Source organism: Pyxicephalus adspersus, chromosome 4 (genome assembly GCF_032062135.1).
Source record: "Pyxicephalus adspersus chromosome 4, UCB_Pads_2.0, whole genome shotgun sequence".
Taxonomy (NCBI): Eukaryota; Metazoa; Chordata; class Amphibia; order Anura; family Pyxicephalidae; genus Pyxicephalus; species Pyxicephalus adspersus.
This window is the reverse complement of record NC_092861.1, coordinates 135659576-135679223: the sequence shown is the minus strand read 5'-3', so window position 1 is coordinate 135679223 and position 19648 is coordinate 135659576. Positions and strand designations below refer to the sequence as shown.

At 40.3% G+C, this 19648-nt stretch overlaps 2 protein-coding genes across 3 annotated transcripts in view; one reads left to right on the top strand and one right to left on the bottom strand.

Moving 5' to 3' along the window:
• Positions 1-3223: 3223 nt before the first annotated feature.
• MSH6 (mutS homolog 6) lies at positions 3224-17323 on the top strand. The gene is made up of 10 exons (XM_072409735.1): positions 3224-3486; positions 7079-7278; positions 8399-8562; positions 10126-12658; positions 13155-13426; positions 13605-13722; positions 14285-14374; positions 15674-15828; positions 15906-16105; positions 17142-17323. The coding sequence occupies exons 1-10, from the start codon at positions 3290-3292 to the stop codon at positions 17212-17214; spliced, it is 4002 nt and encodes a 1333-aa protein (XP_072265836.1). The 5' UTR covers positions 3224-3289; the 3' UTR covers positions 17215-17323.
• The window catches only part of FBXO11 (F-box protein 11), a 20375-nt gene continuing 17975 nt past the window's right edge, over positions 17249-19648 (bottom strand). For both annotated transcript variants that reach the window (XM_072409736.1, XM_072409737.1), the window contains exons 20-21: positions 18735-18833; positions 17249-18653 (exon numbers count right to left, since the gene is read on the bottom strand). In XM_072409736.1, coding sequence (XP_072265837.1) covers positions 18524-18653; positions 18735-18833 — 229 coding nt within the window. In that variant the 3' untranslated portion in view covers positions 17249-18523. The remainder of the gene's footprint in view (positions 18654-18734; positions 18834-19648) is intronic.

Here is a 19648-nt window from a genome sequence, read left to right as displayed (position 1 = left end):
TTCGTTTCCAGTGACATTCCTCGTTCATCGTCGTTGTTGACCAGTCATTGTTCACTTTTTTTGTTAACGATTATCGGACGATCGGTCGCTAATCGTTCGTTTTAAACGATAATTATTGCACCTGTGTATGTAGCCTAAGTCATACCCTTGATTAACTATAGACATAAAATTATATCATCCACTCTCTTACTCAAAAATAATATAGATATATTGTGAGATTGCCCACAGCAACGGGGTCAGAAGACAGCAGTGAATCAAACAGCAGACTTCAAAGTTGCAGTTAAACAGGCTCCTGCCTGTCTATTTATTAGTACTTTAACAAACAAAAGAAATGGCTCAGGTGAGCAACTACATACCTTTACTTAGATAGTCTCTCTGACTAACAGTAGAGCAGCTTAAGCAAAATGAATTCAAGGCAGTCTTTAGATCACAAAACAAGCATGTTCCACTCACATGTAATCGTTGCTGGTGCAAGGCCGTGCTCTGTTCCCCCACAGCTCTGGGAACTAACTGAGCTGCCTCCTTAGCTTGCAACACAGTGCTGATCACTCTCAGCCTGGATCCCTCTGGCTCTCTCCCAGCCTGGATCCCCCTGGCTCTCTCTCTCAGCCTGGATCCCTCTGGCTCTCTCTCTCAGCCTGGATCCCTCTGGCTCTCTCTCAGACTAGATCCCTCTGGCTCTCTCTCTCAGCCTAGATCCCTCTGGCTCTCTCTCAGCCTCTGACTGCTCACTCTCAGCCTGGTTCCCTCTGGCTGATTCCTCCCTCCTTACCTTACACCTGAGTGCAGGTGTATATTTACCCAGTCAGGATTGAGTTGGGCCAAGGAACCCACCTTTCACTCCCTTGGCCGGCTCAAGGGCCCTAAAGAACCATGTTTCTTCCTAGAAATTTACACAGACCTATCTACTGTTTATTCCCTGGAGCCTTTTTACCACACTCTCTGACATTCTTAGAGACACTATATATATATATATATATATATATATATATATATATATATATATATATATATATTGCAGTAAGAGTAATAACAACAAGATTTATGTAGAATCAAAGCTCCAAGCTACATTCTTACTGCTGGATCACCAAGAACCCTGTAGGATTACTATCAGACTATACATCTAAAGTGCATTTTTATATTTGGATAGTGTGGTAAGATGTTAGAATCCTTGTCAGATATTTTTTCTGTCTATATCTCTGCTGGGGAAATTCAGCCTTATTATTGGTCCTGCTGACATTTGTTTATCATAAAGCAATCAGCAATCAAACGCGTGAATTGTCACTAGCATGGGAGCTAAGAGGAAATTTTTCAATGAGAAATCGTGTTCTGGAAAACTAACAGAAAATATCCCATCACTTTGAAAAGATCCCCTTTCCTACTTAATTACTCATTGATCTGAATATATGCCTACATATTGTCCGGTCTGTGGAAAAACATTATAATAATGAATCACAATTACCTAGTTTTGTGGAGAGGGTGATTTTATGCAGACTGAACAAATGCTAGTATACAGGAAAGTAAAACAAATTCTGATTAGCTTTTTTTACGATTCAGGTTCATTTGACTGTTTAAAATAACTATAAATATCTCTTCCTTTTTTTTTTACAAACATGCAGAATCTGTATTCATTTAAAACTGTACTGACAGCCAAGTTGAGAAGGAATCTCAAAACCTACTTATTTAGTAACCTACTAGTTTTAGGTATTACAGGTCCATAAATCTTCATGTGCTTACATGGAATTCTTTGATAATGTCTGATTTTCTTGTATACACTGTAAACTAGTATTTGATTATAGTTGATGTCAGGTTTGTTCTGTAGTACACAAGTAACCCATAATGAGCCAAGTCACATGAGCAGAATAAAACCCTCCATTTGGGTAGACTGTACTGCTGCACAAGGGTTTGAATCTCAGCCAGGACACTATCTGCATGGAGTTTGCAGGTTCTTGCAGTGTTTGCGTGGGTTCCCTCTGGGCATTCTAGTTCCCTTCCACATTCCAAAAACATGCAGTTAGGTAATTGTCTTCCCTTCAAAATTGACTTTAGACTGTGGTAATAACATATGACTATTGTAGGCACATTAGATTGTGAACCCCTTTGAGGGACAGATAGTGACAAGGCTATGGACTTTGTAAAGCATTGTGTAATATGTTGGTGCCATATAAATACTGGAATAGTAACAATGATATGCTTTGTGGGTGCTGATACTCCCCTCTGCTTCCACATATACCTAGACACCTACAACTTCTAGGGCTGGTGAGCTTATTGCAGAGCAAAGTTGATTCTTACAGATGTGCACCCCACATGACAGTAAGCAGAAGGGGTGTTCCAGGGCAAGTAAGGCGGTTGCCTTAAGCCCTATCATTTTCAAGGCCCTATTTTTTGCCTGTTTTTGTTCTTTTTAGTCATTTTTTGCTGTCTGCCTACCTTGTTTGGCTGATGATGCCTTTAGCCAACTGTTTGGCCACATTAAGTTTGAGCAAAGAGGGATCTGATGTAAAAGAAGGTGGGGAAGCAACATTTTAGGTGAGGGATCCATTTGAAGTACCATGAGGAGGACGAGACTAGCAGACAAGGGGAAAGATAGCAGCAAGAAGCAGTGCAGGTAGAACTGTTCTTTGCCTAGGCGATGGAGAATGAATGGGAGCGCAAAGCCTCCCGGGATAATTATGTCACCCATCCCGGGAGGCTCTTGCGTGCTTTCTTCTGAGCTAGCCCAAGCATCTCAGACATGCGCAGAAGAAGCCTTTTTGTGAAAAGGAAAAAAACTGCCGATCTTGCGCAAGTTTTTTTCCAACCAATGTCACCCGATCTCAGGCCTGGGAAGAAGAACCCGGAAGAAGAGGCGAATATGGTGCCGCCGGGAGCGCCAGTCCGAAGACAGATATTGGGACGATGCAGGACCCGATGGAAGACACCACCAGACCGATCAACTTCGCTGTGGGATTGAAGGTTAGTGTATTTTTTTTGTTTTGGGTATTTTTCATTTTACTTCCTCTTTATTATATATATATTTTTATTTGTTTATTTTAGCTTCTTATTAGTTTATTTCTGTTTTCTGTGCATAAGTTATATTCTGACAATAACAAAGCCACTGCGTCACTATAGCAACCACCCTGACCCTCCACGTGCTCACCCAGCATTCCGCTCTCCGCCCCTTCCTTCCTCGGATTGGCTGATTCTGCTCAGGAACACATCCGGCCGGTGACGTTTCACCCTCTCAGAACTCTTTTCCCGCCATCTGTGTGTGTGTGTGTGGCACACCGGAGCGGAGGGCACCGCCGCCATGGCCAAGCAGAGCACATTGTTCAACTTCTTCGTCAAATCTCCGCCTCTCTCCAGCAGGACCAAGTGCGGGCAGACCAATTCCCCTACCGAGGCTGACGTGCCTCCCCTGGCAGGGAAGAAAGCTAACTCTTCTCCTAAGGAGTCAGCGGCGGCCCCGAAACATGGAGGGAAGACCCCTCGGGCTGCCACACCTAGGTACTTCCCAGAAGCGAGCTGCATGTAAAACCCCTAGGCCCGGGTATCCGAGGAAATGTACACTGCATGCATGCTTGTTCCTAAAGGGTTCTGGGAATGCTGGGATTTGTAGTTCCATACTAGCTGAAGGGGGGAGGGGGTATCTGCAATGCTCATGGCACAGATCAGAGCAGTCACATTGCTGGACTAGGAGGTTCTCTGATACTCCTGTGTATGTGGCCCTGCCATGCATCATCCACATCCCTGCCATGGAGGCCTCAGGTGGTGGGATTAATATTATTAAACTGGTTTTATATAGCACCAACATATAACGTAGCGCTGTACAATAAATAGGGGTTACAAATGACAGACAGTGACACAGGAGGAGGAGAAGACCCTGCCCCAAAGAGCTTACAATCTAAGAGGTGGGGGAAGTGTCACACAACAGGAGGGAGATATGGAATGGTGGGAAGTAGTGAAGGTTTTAGGAGACGGGTAAGATCTGGGGTGACCCAGCAGGGTGTGAATGCACCCCAAGCGCTGCACGGTGGAGATCAGGCCCTCAGCAGGACAGGCAGAGCTCCTGTAGTCTCTATTGTGAACCTGCTATGGATCTTTATGATCCCTGGATTTTTAAAACCTCAACCTTCACTTTATTTGGCTAAATACTTTCCTTGTTCCTCATAACAAAATACATATAATGGCTTTGTTTCCCATTGAAACAGTCAGAGAATAAGCAGGAAAGCCAACAGGATGCAGAGAAGTATTGTGGAAGCAAACACCTCTCTGCAGAGGTCTGACACTTCCAGAGATAGAGCTTTCCAATCAGCAGGGACCTGTGCAGAGAGATCGCTGCTTCTATACAGAGTCCCTCTGCATCACATGCTATGGATAATGATAATGGGCACCTTTTGTACACGAAATGCTTTCAGCTGATTTAAAATGAAAGTTGGGTGTGAATGATTCACAAATACTGAACTTCATGGGTGGAGTTTGGTGATTGGGATTCACCTCCATAGGCTTTATGTTGTGTACCCCATGGGTAACATCCTGAAACCGTATTTGGATTGTGGTCACCTTGTGTATATGGTGTAAAATCTCTGGGAAAAGATTTCTTCTTGATCCTGAGCTGGATGGTAGCGGTTTCCGTCCATGGGTTGGACAATGAAAATAACCGGTTGCTGTGGCTAACATAAAGGAGTGAAGCCAAAGGCAGCTGCCTCTTTTGCCTGCACCATGGCCTGGCACAAATGAGCCGGAAACTTTAATTTGCAAATATTTGTAATGAGCGAAGTTTGGCTGTGTTTGGACTGGCAGGGAGATTGTGGCCTCATTACCATTTCCTTGCAATGCTGTATGTCTCATCCGTTGGGTGCTATGAGCGGTTCTGTACCACCAGCTGTCAATTTTCTTTAACCTCCTTAGCGGTAATCCTGAGTTTGGCTCAGGGTGAACTATCCATACCAAATGCGGTAACACCGAGCCACACTCGGGGTGGAATTGCCAGGGAGTTTAAACAGCTTACCTAGGAAAAGGTGCCCACGGCCTCCTCCAGTGCTGCCCGTCATCTTTTCCATTGGCGATGCCAGACGGACGTCTGGGTGCAAGCTTGAGGCTGGGGAACAGGACTGGGAGGTGGGACGAGGTGGGAAATTTAAAATACTAAGTATTTTTAAATGTACGGCTTTTACATTTAAAAATACTTAGTATTCATACTGCCAGGGAGTTTAAGGTGCAGCTGGCAAGGTACCAGGAGCCATAGGGGAACGTTCCTAGGAATCCTAAAAAAGAAACCTCAAACTTTTGGAATTAAGAACACATTTGTTTCTATATCTAATAAAATGTGTTCAGTCTCTGATTATCAATCTGAAATCCATTGTTCTATAAATTCTTGTCTAAAACAAGCCACATCTCCCTGACCAAATAACCCTTCTTCTGTAGAAACCTGAGATCTCTACAACTTCTCTGTCCTTTGTGCATAATAGGATTATCCATGGTGGGTGAAGTGGAAGGGAGGACATGGGTCAGGTTTGCTGACCCAGATTTGTAGGGAGAGGTTCCCATGACCCAACAAAGAAAGTAACTTTGCACAGTGATTGTCTGTGTGGTTTTCAGCTGACATCAACAAATGATAACTTTGTGTCCCACCTCCCTGAATCAGTATCTTGGCCCAGGAACTGAATCCTGACCTTGGGAAATACCAAACAATGAAAATGTAGCTATTACAGTGTTCTCCCCAGAAATGTTAAGCTGGATGGGAAGAAGCTGTTTTTAAAAACTAGGCAGGGCAACACATAGCAAATTTAGTGTTCCCAGTTGGTTGTCGCCTATAATTCTCAGAATTCTCAAATTAGATCTCTACCGCCATCCCTATACATTGTTCTAATACTCATCTCTTTTGTACGTTTCATATTTCTATTAACTTCATGTTGTGACCCATTTTTTCAGTTACCACCCAAAAACAGCTGGGTGCTGCATCTGGCTAAAAGGGGCTGGAGAGAACACTGTATTGCTAGGAATAGAGCCATGTGATCTATTTAAGCATTATTTTTAATTATTGTACAAATATATGTGACAGTCTGTTATTAGGTATAGTGAAAAGAATGAATGATGCTGTTTTCAGCATTCCTGGAATATGGTGAACTCTTTAGGTCATTTATTCTTTAAAACAAAACTTTCAGCAAAAAAAAAAAAACTCCGGTGTTCTCTACTGATATTTTTTTAAAGTTGGGTGGGAGAAAGCTGTAGGCGGGTTGGGGTCCTTGAATTGTTACCCAACTTTTCAGTAACCACTGGAAAAGTGTCGGGGGGTGCGCTTGGCTAAAAGGGTCTGGGGAGTACACTGACCTTTACAGGTGTAAAGCCCTTGATCCCTCCACAGAGTGAGTAGTAGGTCTCATGCAGTCCCAGCTTCCTTTCTTCTCTTACTGGCTTCTTCTTACATCACCAAATCAGGTGTGAGATCAGGAGACTCACCTTCCTCAAAAATTGTGCAGCGCATGCACAGAAGAAGCCAACAGCCTCCTAGTATATGTTGATGTGGGTATCCCTGGAGGCTGCAGCTTCCCGTTCAGTCTTTACCGCTCAAGGAAGGGTTGGCTCTTCCCTGAAAAATTACAAAAACAAAGTTAAAAAACAAAACTTTATTATATAAAAGACAGGCACCCTTTTATTTAATGACAAACCATGTCTAGTAACTAAATACACAGATGAAATACATATGATATATGCTGTTAAAAAATTTTTTTTTTTGAGTTTTTGCAGAGCCACGTGGATCACATTGCTTTCTCTGTTGGCTATGTATCATTGAAAATATTTAGTGTTATCCCCTTTTTACCTCTAGCATGATTACTGGATGGTGAAAGGAACAACTAACTGATTTTTCATCTGATTGGCTCACATTTCTTCCTCTTTCTCTCCTCCAGTCTAGAGTGCTACCATACAAGAAATTGCAAGAGACTATTACAAATTCTCTTACTCTGGTTGCATTAAAATAATTAATGAAAAGCTATCGGCATTAAAATTATATCAGTTTTGTGGCATAAAAGTTCTATAAATTGTTACTTTTTAATTGCATTTTTTAAATTTAACAAAATCCTTTTTCTATCTACAGTGTTTGTGAATTTACACCTGGTGACCTTGTTTGGGCCAAAATGCCAGGTCATCCCTGGTGGCCATCATTGGTTTACAACCACCCCAGGGAAGACACTCATTTCAGAGGAAGGGGCAAGTCTCTAAATGTCCATGTGCAGTTCTTTGATGACCCCCCAACTAGAGGATGGATTGGTGTAAATTATGTGAAGAATTACACAGGTAAAAGATTTCAATGTTGAGAAGTTTATAAACTCACATAGACGTATAACTGGACCTACTCTTCTTATTTCTGTGTTGTGCATAAACACTTCAAGAATCATTTTGCTGAAAAATAAAGGTGCATCATTTTTCCATTAGTACCTCATTCAATTGAGATCTGTAAAATGGCTGTTAGCTGCAAGAGAGAGCACCGCATATAACCCAAAAAATCCATGATGTGCCTGGTCTACATAGCTTGTAAATTGTCCCCACAAATAATGAAGGATTTGAACACCCAGTTTCCTCTACTCTTACCTGTGCACTGTAAATAATTATGGCATTGATTACAAAAGATTTATATAAAATGTTTTGCCTTTATGTTAAAAGCATTGTTAGTATAGCTTTCTTTGCTATAGTGAAAACCTCTTCTGTCGGTAGAATATTTCAGTGCGAAAATCATTTCTGTTCTAGGCGTTTCATATCTGGTCATTGTTCAAATTTGCCTGGCAGTCAGTGTGTTTGTGTCATACAAAATGTTTGCAATGCAATTTGTAAGTTGTAGAATCTCTTGGGTTGTGGTAAAATTGTGTACGTTTTTTGGAGTGGAACTAAATCCCGCATCGCTCACCTGTTCCCTTGCACGGTGCCGGTCAGCTTTGCTTCCTCCTTGCAGTCTTTGGCAATCCTGATTGATTGGTCCAAGATGGTGTAACTCCTGTGCAGGAGTTCACTTGTTCCTGGCACGTGCAGAGGAAGCTGGGAATGCTGGGTATCCTGGCAGACAAGGCTGACGCTGCATGTGTGCAACTTTTTTGCCAGAAACCTGGAGTGATCAGGCAGGTAAGAGATTCTTGCAGAAGGCACGTCACCTGTCCCTTTCTCCAACAATATCCAGCTTGATCATGTATTTTTAAAATGGCAACTTTAGTTCTGCTTGAAACAATAGACACAGGAACTGCAGGTTCAGATGGCAAAATTTGAAAAACAATACCTTTGTGTGCAAACACTTTGCTTAATGTTGCCATTTGAATGATAAAAGAGCAGTGAGCTGTGGGCCAATCCCAGCTTTTTCTAATGTTCAGTTCGAATCTTTTGCATATATGCAGACCATCTGTTTTAAATACTTCATTTGTATTTTTAGGTTCCTCTGCTGCAGAAGCTCAAAAGGGGGGCACGTTTTTTAATACCAGACCTGAAATAACTAAAGCAATGAAAATGGCAGATGATGCATTGAAAACAGAAAAAGAAAAGAGATTAGCGCTGGCTGTTTGCACGGAGCCTTCTGATTCTGAGGAGGAAATGGAGGTAAAAACCCTGATATGAAAAATGATTAACCTGCATTTTTCACCCCACAAACTGTTAGACAGATGTGTTCTGCTTTTTTTTTTCATCTAACAGTTTTTTTTCTTTAAATGTTTCTATCTGATCTTTAAATACATGCTATGTTGCTGTCGGTTAGAAATATTTTTTTTTCTGATTATCACATCTGGTAAATTTGGCTGTACCACATGGCTAAACCCACAAAGCTAGCACAATAGAAGATGTCAAATAAGCTTGCACAATTAGACATGTGGCCTGAAGAAAAATCCCTTTCCTTTTGTTAGTTTTGTGAATTGAGGCCTTATGTGTTTTTAGAGTAAATTTAGCTCCAGAATAAAAAGCAGAAATATTTTGGTTTACCTGCATTTGAAACGTGAACTGCACACGTTGTTTTACACTTATAAAACAAGCTGTGCTGAGGAACATGACCCACCTTCTGCAAATTACTAATGGTCAGTGAGGTTGCATATAAATGAATGGACTAATAGATATGGGGAGGGGGCACTAAGCAGAATTGGTGACTATTACTAATTAAAAATTACATAACGCAACACTTTGCGTTGCTGGTGCTGGAAACGAAAAAACAGATGTCAAAAAGAAGTCCAGTCTTTGTACATCTCCTTTGACTAACTAGAGTTACATTTTTAGTATATATTGAAAGGGCAGCAAGTCATGAAAAAAATCCTGTGTGATGCTAACTTGGGGATTTTTAGTGTACTTTGGGGCTTTATTAGATCTGTCTGTCTCTTACAGCACGGAGTGTTTGTGATTACCAAAATTCAGCACTTGTACAGCAAATACAGACTTCACACTCCTTGCTTTTTAATTATTATTCCTTGTGTGCAAGCTTTCGACACTGCAATGGTCAGAGATCAATTTTCTTGTGTGGGTTTTTTTTTCTGTCTGAGATAACCTTTGTCAGAGCTGTTCATGCATTGCAGACACAAAGGGCTGCAATGCTGTAATATATTGCAGTAAAACAGAATGCTTGAGGGTTGTCCCCGTCATTCCTTTACGGTGTTTGGCTGTGGTGGAATGAACTGTTTCCTTTTTTTTTTTTTTTTTTTACTGAAGGAGACCTGGGATATTAAAGGTTATCTTTATGAGAGCACTTTTTTTTTTCTTTTTTTACAGTTGGGCAATGTGAGAGTAGGGGGGGGATTACTTGATTATTACATTGCCCCATGCATTTTTGACTTTATGCACCTTCCTATACATTATAGATATAACTTAATATATACAAAATATAACCTTGAATAGTTTTTGGTCGGTAGTAATTCCAGCTTGAGCTTTGGTAGCAGGCAAAAAGGGAAGATGTGGGCACAAAAAGACAATATTTCTTTCAATAAAGAATTCTCTAACAGGAGGACATGCCTTGCCTATGTATTTTGGTAATGGCCTCCGAAGTATTTTACTCTTTCTGTATTTAAAAAAATTATCAAATGCCCTTTAGTAAATATTTGCACAAAAATATTTGTATTTGCAGTTTATGTTCACTTTGCTGTTTTACTGGAAGCATTTGATAAAGTGACTTCAATATTTCATCAGGTTCAGGAAGGTTCTTCCGTAAGTGATGAAGAAGTGACAGAAAGAAAATCAAACAGACCGGTTCGTCAAAGTAGGAATAATGGAAAGGCCAAGCGAAGGAGAATAATGGTAGAGTCTGACAGCGAAGATGAATGCTCTGATGATGAGTTCAAACCTGATGCAAAGGATTCCGGGAGCAGTGATGAGGCCAGCAGTGGTGTAGATGAGGCCATTTCTTCACTAGAGAGTGATGCAGAAGAAGAAAGTCCAGTAAAGGTTCCTGTGAAACGCAAACGAGGTGCTACTTCCAAGGCTCCAGCTTCTAAAAAGAATCTGCAAAACAACCTTTCAGAAACCCCAAAGAGAATGAGCAATGTGACTGCAGAGGCCAAATTAAAGCTTTCGTCTTTTTCTGCCCCAGAATCATTTGAATCGCAGTCGACCACGGGGGGTGCTGGAGGTGTCACTGTTTGGGAGCATGAAAAATTTGAATGGCTACAAGATGGGCGAAGAAAAGATGGCAATCGCAGAAAACAGAATGATGAAAACTACGACCCCACAACACTGTACGTTCCTGATGACTTCCTCAATAAATGCACACCAGGAATGAGAAAATGGTGGCAGCTGAAATCTCAAAACTTTGATGTAGTTATATTCTACAAGGTTGGGAAGTTCTATGAACTGTACCACATGGATGCTGTTATTGGTGTGAATGAATTGGGTCTGACATTCATGAAGGGAGCTTGGGCTCACTCTGGTTTTCCAGAAATTGCTTTTGGGCGTTTTTCTGATGTGCTGGTACAGAAAGGATACAAAGTAGCCAGAATAGAACAGACAGAAACGCCAGAAATGATGGAAGCACGTTGCAAGTCAATGTCTCATCCAACCAAATTTGATCGGGTGGTACGGAGAGAAATTTGTAGAATAATCACAAAAGGGACTCAGACCTACAGTGTTTTGGATGGAAGCCCTTCAGAAAGCCATAGTAAATATCTTTTGAGCTTCAAGGAAAAACTTGAAGATTCATCTGGTCAGCAGAGAGTGTACGGTGTGTGCTTTGTGGACACATCGGTAGGGAAATTTCACATTGGCCAGTTTTACGATGATCGTCATTGTTCGCGGTTCAGGACCTTGGTAGCTCACTTTCCTCCTGTTCAGATACTGTTTGAGAAGGGAAACCCTTCATCCGATACAAGAAAGGTTCTTAAAAGTGGCTTGTCCACTGCCATTCAGGAGGGTTTGCAGCCTACCTCTCAGTTTTGGGATGGCACTAAAACACTGAAGACCCTGTCTGAAGAAGGTTATTTTGTGAAAGAAGGCAAAGGTGACCATGAAAGTAGCATGTTACCCCCTGTTATAAAGGGTATGACTTCAGACAGTGACTCGCTGGCACTTACCCCTGGAGAAAAAAGTGAGCTAGCTCTTTCTGCTTTTGGGGCATGTATCTTTTACATGAAAAAATGTCTTATTGATCAGGAGCTGCTCTCTATGGGAAACTTTGAGGAGTATGTTCCTGTTGATATAGACATTGAAAAAGCCCAAATATCAACCAGTTTCTTTGCTAGAACCAGTCAACGAATGGTTCTTGATGGGGTAACACTAACAAATCTGGAAATCTTACAGAATGGGACAAATGGGTCCACTGAAGGTACACTACTGGAAAAACTGGACACATGCTTTACTCCTTTTGGAAAACGCCTCCTAAAACAATGGCTCTGTGCACCCCTGTGCAATCCTTCATCAATTAATGATCGTCTTGACGCAGTGGAAGATCTTATGGCTATTCCAGAAAAACTGACTGAAGTGGGAGAGCTTCTGAAAAAACTTCCAGATCTAGAGAGACTTCTGAGTAAAATTCATAGTATTGGCTCACCACTAAAAAGCCAAAACCATCCGGACAGCAGAGCAGTCATGTATGAGGAGACTACTTACAGTAAAAAGAAGATAGCAGATTTCCTATCTGCTCTGGAAGGTTTTAAGGTGATGCGTGAAGTCATCGTGATTATGGATGACGCTGTTAATGAGTTTAAGTCCAATATACTCAAGCAGATTCTGTCTCTTAAAGATAAACATCCGAAAGGTCGATTCCCAGACTTGTCTTCTGAACTGAAGAGGTGGGACACTTCATTTGATCATGAAAAAGCCAGAAAAACAGGTGTGATTACTCCCAAAGCTGGCTTTGACCCCGACTATGATGAAGCACTTAGGGATATCAAGACTGCAGAGCAGAATTTAACTGACTATCTTGAGAAACAACGCAAGAGACTTGGTTGTAAAAATATTGTTTATTGGGGAACTGCAAAGAATCGCTACCAAATGGAAATACCAGAGAGCGTAACTGAGCGCAATTTGCCGGAGGAGTATGAGCTCAAATCCACAAAGAAGGGCTTTAAACGTTACTGGACGAAGACAATTGAGAAGCTTTTTGGGGAGCTTGTAAATGCAGAAGAGCGAAGAGATGCAGCACTTAAAGATTGTATGAGGAGGTTGTTTTATAACTTTGATAAAAACTACAAAGAGTGGCAGACAGCTGTAGAATGCTTTGCTGTACTAGGTAAGTTTTGTTGCTTTTACTTTCAAATAAAACTTTGCTAAGCCTAAATAAGTCAAATTTGTGCATATGGTGAATAAACAGGAATCGGGGAAAAGGTAAAGCTTTCCCAGAGAAATTTGGATGATGCTATTGACACCTTGTGCCACAAATTATAGTTTTCCTGGCTGTCATTTGATCATCTGGTTAGTTCTTTGGTCACCATAAATAGAACAGGAAAGTTTGAATAAAGTCTTTCCTTATAAGTAAAACTTATCTGCATACTAAGTTAAGTGACTGAAACCAGAATCTTACCATAATTGCCAGTCAACTATCAAAGCATGCAAGCAATGACATCCTCCAGCCTTTACTAGAAGCCCTGATCATTTATCCAATGTAGCTTTAACTGAATGTAATCTTTATAATTGTTTTTTTCTGGTTAGCTTTTGTTAAAATTGGTTTCTTTTTAAAACAAAGACATTGAAGGTATTTACATGATCCTTTTTTCTTTTTCTTGCAGATGTCCTCATGTGTTTTGCTCAGTACAGCCGAGGTGGTGACGGACCAGTTTGTAGGCCTGTCTTAGCTTTGCCTGATGACACCTCACCTTTCTTGGAGCTTAGAGGCTCCCGTCATCCTTGTATTACAAAAACCTTTTTTGGAGATGACTTTATTCCGAATGACGTTGTGATTGGTTGCAAGGAAGAAGATTGTGATGAGGATGATAATGGCGCCCACTGTGTACTTGTGACTGGTCCAAACATGGGTGGGAAATCCACTCTACTCAGACAAGTAAGTATAATACACTTTTTAAATAGCAGTGTGCTTATATTAGGCTGTGCACAAAGGTATTATGTTAGGATAAAGGATACTTGGCTGTAAATACTTCAATTAAAGCCACATGGCTGAAAAAAAAGATTCTTATTTTTGCTTGGTAAACTCTGCTTAGTGTCATTTTTTTTCCCTTTAGGCTGGTCTCCTGGTGGTAATGGCACAGTTGGGGTGTTATGTACCTGCTGATGTTTGTAGACTGACGCCGGTGGACAGAGTGTTCACAAGGCTGGGAGCATCAGACAGAATCATGGCAGGTAATGCCCATACTCCTATTGGATTCTTGTTTGTTACAGCTGTGTTTTGCCAGATAAGATTCCTTTGAGTACTAACTTATAAAATAGGTTTAAAAAAAATTGTAATCCCATCAGTGAGGAAGAATCTGAAGTGCAACAAAATATGCCCTGCTAGTAAACTGGCAAACAGACATAGCTGTGTGTACCTGAACAGAACTGGATACCTTTTTAAACAAGCGAGGATAGAACTCTAAATGTTGCTACGACTGACTTTTTATAGATGAGCGATTTTACGGCATCATCCTGGTACTATGTTTGATGTCCTGAAACAAGTACGTAGGATGGATATGCAGTTTGGTCTAGGTCAGGGATTTAGGCTCAGCATATAGAATAAAAAAATCTTTATTCAGTTTATTGGAAGCATCCTCAATTAAATCACGTTGATTTACCCACCAAGTCATGACATTTCAGTGGCAGAAATATGTGCAGTGTAGCCTTTGACTTTTTAGATGTTTCTTTGTGGTGTAAAACTAATCCTTGTCTGATATTTTGCGTATTTATGACGTTGCATTTTCCCCCCAAGGTGAAAGCACATTTTTCGTGGAGTTGAGTGAAACCTCCAGTATACTGCAGCATGCTACAGAACATTCCCTTGTGCTTTTGGATGAGCTTGGTATGTCAGCTTGCATACTTTTCTTTTTTTTTTTCTTTGGTATGAAAATATTCTGTTAGTAACTAATAGAGCACCTGTCACTTAGTAGGTTTTTGCAGATACTAAATGGACTATCCGTTCCTCCTTTATCCCATACAAAGCACTCAGCAATTCATGTGACCACGGTCACATTACAGAGAGAATGTCCTCTTATCTCTCAAGCCTCCAACTCCTGGGATTTGGTAGCAGCTGCCATGGAAGAAACAGCAGCATGTGGGCTTTAGGGGTTGGATTTACACAAACATTGTCACTTTGCCCAGAACAGGGGAAATGTCCTGAGAAAATAAAAAGCTCAGACTTACACAGTAACTGTATGCAAACCTCTATTTCTAAAATGTAAAAAATGTCCAAATAATTAGATTTTGATACATTTACAAATATTACCTTTTGAACCTTTCCACTTCAAAAGCCTGGGTGGTAGCTGTGTACATGTCCATAGGGTCCCTTCACCGATAATATGTAAATTGCCATTTTTAATCCCTGGCTCCATGATATGTAGCTTAGGTGTTCTGCTAAATTCCCCCACAGCTATCTTCATGCTTTTTTCAGGTGTGTGACTGCAACTACTCAGCCCAAAAAAAGCTTAGTCAGTGAATTGCAATTTAATAGGAATGAGTTCAGTAATGGCAGATTACTGTAATGTGTCCTTTTTGAAAGGCAATAGCAGGCACCAGCAATGCATTTTGTAATGGTACTAAAATAAAACATAATTTAACCCTAAGGCTGTGCAAATAAAAAAAACTTTGCTAGATTATCTTTGGTGTTGTGAGGTAGTGCACCAGCTTTTGCTTATTGAGTCATCTGTTCTCCTTGGTCAATTACAGAGTGGTTTGTAAATTGCCCAGGGCTGAGCAAAAATGTTTTCATGAATAAGCAGTCACTCATCTGGGAAGCGGTGTTGGGTGCAATTCTTTAGTTTTTCTAGATGGGTACTGGTACAAAACAGGAGCTGCTGATGAAGAGTTGTCCTATAAGCCCTCCTGCCTTTCTTTTACGCTTTTGCTTCTAGCTCCCAATATTAATGTGCTTCAACTTGGCTTCTTCTAGAAGAGGGATGTAAAAAAAAAACAAAAAAAAAAAACTCCCACCTTTTGTTTATTTTGGGTGTGGTGCAATCAAGTGTGACTTGACTCTCCATCTACGTGAATGAACATAAGCTGTGGTATGCAAGCATATTTGGTCTATTAAACAGACTTTCTGTCTACCACTTAACATACCTGATTGTAATAGTTGCATGTGTCTGTGTTATGTAACTTGTAGGCCGTGGCACAGCTACATTTGATGGAACAGCTATAGCCAGTGCTGTGGTAAAGGAACTTTCTGAAAGAATCAGATGCCGCACATTGTTTTCAACCCACTACCACTCGCTGGTGGAAGACTACTCCCACACAACAGCAGTACGGCTGGGCCATATGGTAAGTGAAAGCTGCATCCTAAAAAGTGATGTTTTTCTACAAACCTTCCGTTATACTTATGGGCCTTTTTTTTCTAGGCCTGTATGGTTGAAAATGAATGTGAAGATCCTACGCAGGAAACCATCACTTTCCTATACAAGTTTATCAAGGGGGCATGTCCAAAAAGCTATGGATTCAATGCTGCAAGGTTGGCTAACATACCTGATGATATCATTCAGACTGGACACAGGAAAGCACGGGAGTTTGAAAGGATCACACTGTCTGTGAAGATATTCAGGTAGGTTTGAGGTGTATATATACTGTTGAGATTTCTGGAAGAAGCACCAGTTGCATATTCAGACTGCATGTAGATTTGGAGGAAGCAATTGAATAATCATTGTTACAAGTTTAGCTATGTAAAAGCCTGATTTGATATAAAAAATATTACTGTAGGTGTAGTTTGTACCAACACCCTAATGAAGGCCTTTTAAGGTGATAAGTGGTTGTCTGCAGCTCTTCTGCTGTGTAGAGTGTATATCCCCCATTTTCTGCACATATCTTTAGGCTTAAATGATTCCAGATAAAGCTGCAAGTATGTTTTTTTTTTTTTAGGGGAAAAAAACCTAACCTAAATGAATAAAGGCGGCAGTTGGCCATAGATCAGTATTGTATATATGCTTGCAGAATCTTAGAACAATCTTACACAAGAAAATGTGTATTGAAATAGAGGACCTTAGAGCAGCTTTTACCCTAAAATCTATTGTTTCTAAAAGCAAACCTCCAAGTGCACAGCTTTTCAAGATAACCAGAATCCTATAACCCTGACCTAGATATAAAAAAAATAGGTAAGCTTTATTCAGATATGCACCGAGGAAAGCTGTGCAAAATATAATACAGAAGGGGAGCTGTAGTAAAAGCACAAAAAGTGAAATAAAAAAAAGAATTTGGAGGAAGTGAAATCTTGGGTGAGCATAATGTCAATTGTCATAACTGAAGGCAATGCTAGAGTATAAAACAGTTCTGTATTTTACTAAAAACAAATTGACATACATTTAAATGCTAGAATCTCTGCATTTCCTACAGTACTCATACATCTGTCTAATGCGTATAGAAAAACATAGTTGCTGCTATTTGTCACCAACCTGGAATAAAATGTAGGAAGAATAATCTGTAGCTTTAGTCCGGAAACCAGGCAATGGACATTTTCAAAAGGGAAAGGCGCACAGATTTTATTTTAAAATAAAAAAACCTTGAACAAGTTTCTCCTAAACCTTTGACTGTGGAAGCATTAAAATTCTAAGAGCCTTGTTAATGCGTTTCTTTTTTCATCACAGGCAATTGAACACATTGCTGAACACACATACCTATGAAGTCCCAGCTATCAACAAACTACTGCAGATGATCTAAATTGTTAAATATATACATAAAAAAAAAAGCAACATTGTTTTTTGGTGTTTATTCACAAGGCTGGTTTTCACACATTTATGATCTAATAAACTTTATTTTTTAAAAATGACCATATTTCCATTTTTCTTTCCTAGGAAATTAAACCCCTTTTATTTCATACCTACCCTCTACATAATGGTTATTGAATACTCCACAATATATTAAGTCTAGATGTTATGGTACATGCATACACTTTCAGGCTGTTTGATTACCCACTGTCACCAATACATATAAATGGGGGAAAAAAATAAAAAAGGAGGAAACCAAAACAAAAAAAAAAATAAGCTATGAAACTCTATATATGCTTGTCTCAGCTTCATAAGGAGCAGGAAATCTCAAAATTTCCAGCAGTATACAAGTTCCAGGCTGTTCAAACAAAAAATGAACAGTAACAAACAGGCGCAATCTGAGGAGACTACAGTAAACTTTAAACCAAAGTCAACACCCACCCCGCTGCATAGGGGAGTGATGGAAGCGTACACACTCTGTTTCAGCGTCTCCTCACACAACTGTCCTCGTTCGGGGCATTATGTAAATGAAGACTGTCACAGGGAGGGTACGAGAGGAAAGGAGACAACATTCTAACTTTTCCAAAAGGATACCAGAAAAATTGCTGGATTAAGATTAGTGTTTTTCCTCTTTCATAGAAAGAACATAGATACTGGGACATGAGTACAGTTTTACAGCAATGCTATGGTGGGCTAACAAAACAGGACACATTCAAGTACAATAAACTGTGCTTGAAATTAAAAAATAAAAAAAAAAACTACATGAGATTAAAGCATTAAAATATCTCATTCTGAATAAGTGTTAAAAAAAATCAAAAGAAATGCAGAAGTGCTAGCTCACATTTTACCATGTTACAAAAAAAGCAATTGGTACCCATGTCCGTGTGTGTTCAGCAGCAACAACAAATGCTGCCTGTCTACAGGATAGAACTACTGCAAATGTGGCCGCCTCTAAGCTGCTGCCTATAAGAACACCAGCAGAGGGCAGCGTCTATACAAACAGTAGCTTATTATTTCTTCACTTCTGTCCTTCCAAAAGTCTTTGTGTAATGCTAAAATAAAAAAAACAAAATGCCCAGTTCTTCCTTTACATCCTGAGTCACATATTGCCTCTTCTACTTCCTTTTTTGGCAAGTGGCGTATGCTCATATCAACATCAGTCTTCCAGAATTGGGCAATTTTTTGTTTTAATTTTCTTTTAATTTTAAAAAAAAAAAGTTTATAACAGTTAGAATGGCAGGACTTCCCCTTTGTAAATAAGTTCAGTTGTGTTGCAATGTATTAGATTCTATAGGCGGAGCAGAGTCATATAATGTATCTGTGTCATGTGTGGGCTCTCCAGCTAATGTACAAGGATTAGACAGTGTTCCGGCACCGCAGTCACAGAAGAACCTGCATAGAGATGAAAGTATTAGAAAGAACCTAAAAATATACACAACAGAGAAAAGAAAAAAAAGGGTTCTCTGTACTTACCTATCATGCCTAATAAACTCTACATCATGTCCTTGGTGACATTTCTTAATGCAGTTCACGCAGATGGCATTGCGGTCTGTTGTGTTACAGGTGTGACATCTAATAAAACAAAAGATCAACTCTGAGTAACATTGAATTTAGGAGGCAGGGGACAGTTTAATTTTTCCCCTCCCATGATTACATCATGCACTTTTACAAGGAAATATTTAAAGCCATAACCTGGTTAAAAACACAATAGTTCCTTCAGACACATCAAGGCCAGACAGCTAATGCAGGCATTAATAAACCAGCAGACCCTAATCACCCCTATCCAAGGATCTATTGGAGGAGCTCACTGCAGTAAAGGCAATAGGAGGAAAACTGAAATGTAAACATGAGACTGCACTGCATATCTGATGAATGAAGTCCGATCTTCAGTTTACCAAGAGGGGGTAAAAAATTGTGCTAACAAGTTTCAGGGTAAAATCCTATATGATGGCTGCCAGACCAACAGACAAATGCTGTGACAAAGTCTGCCAGTGTAGGGCCATAGACTGTAAGAACGACTTAAGACAGTGACAGATATATGTGTACGCTCTTACAGCATACTGCAAAATTATATTTTCCCTTGTTGCTCGAAACATTGCGGGACCTCTCACCCCGATACATTAATACTGGTATGTTACCAGTCCGTGAGGGATGAAGTGTCTCCTGAACCAGAATGTCACATCTACACCGTTCTAAAATGTATTTGCTCAGAATGGTGTAGTCCAGTGTTTCTCAACCAGGGTTCCATGGAGCCCTAGGCTTTCCTGGAGCAATGAGCAATTTGTGACTCAGGTCAGTTACCACTGACACCAATAATGATTTTGGTGATCAGTAAAGTTGAAATTCTTGCCCTTGGCCAGCGATATAAGAGGCATTCGTCCTACTTT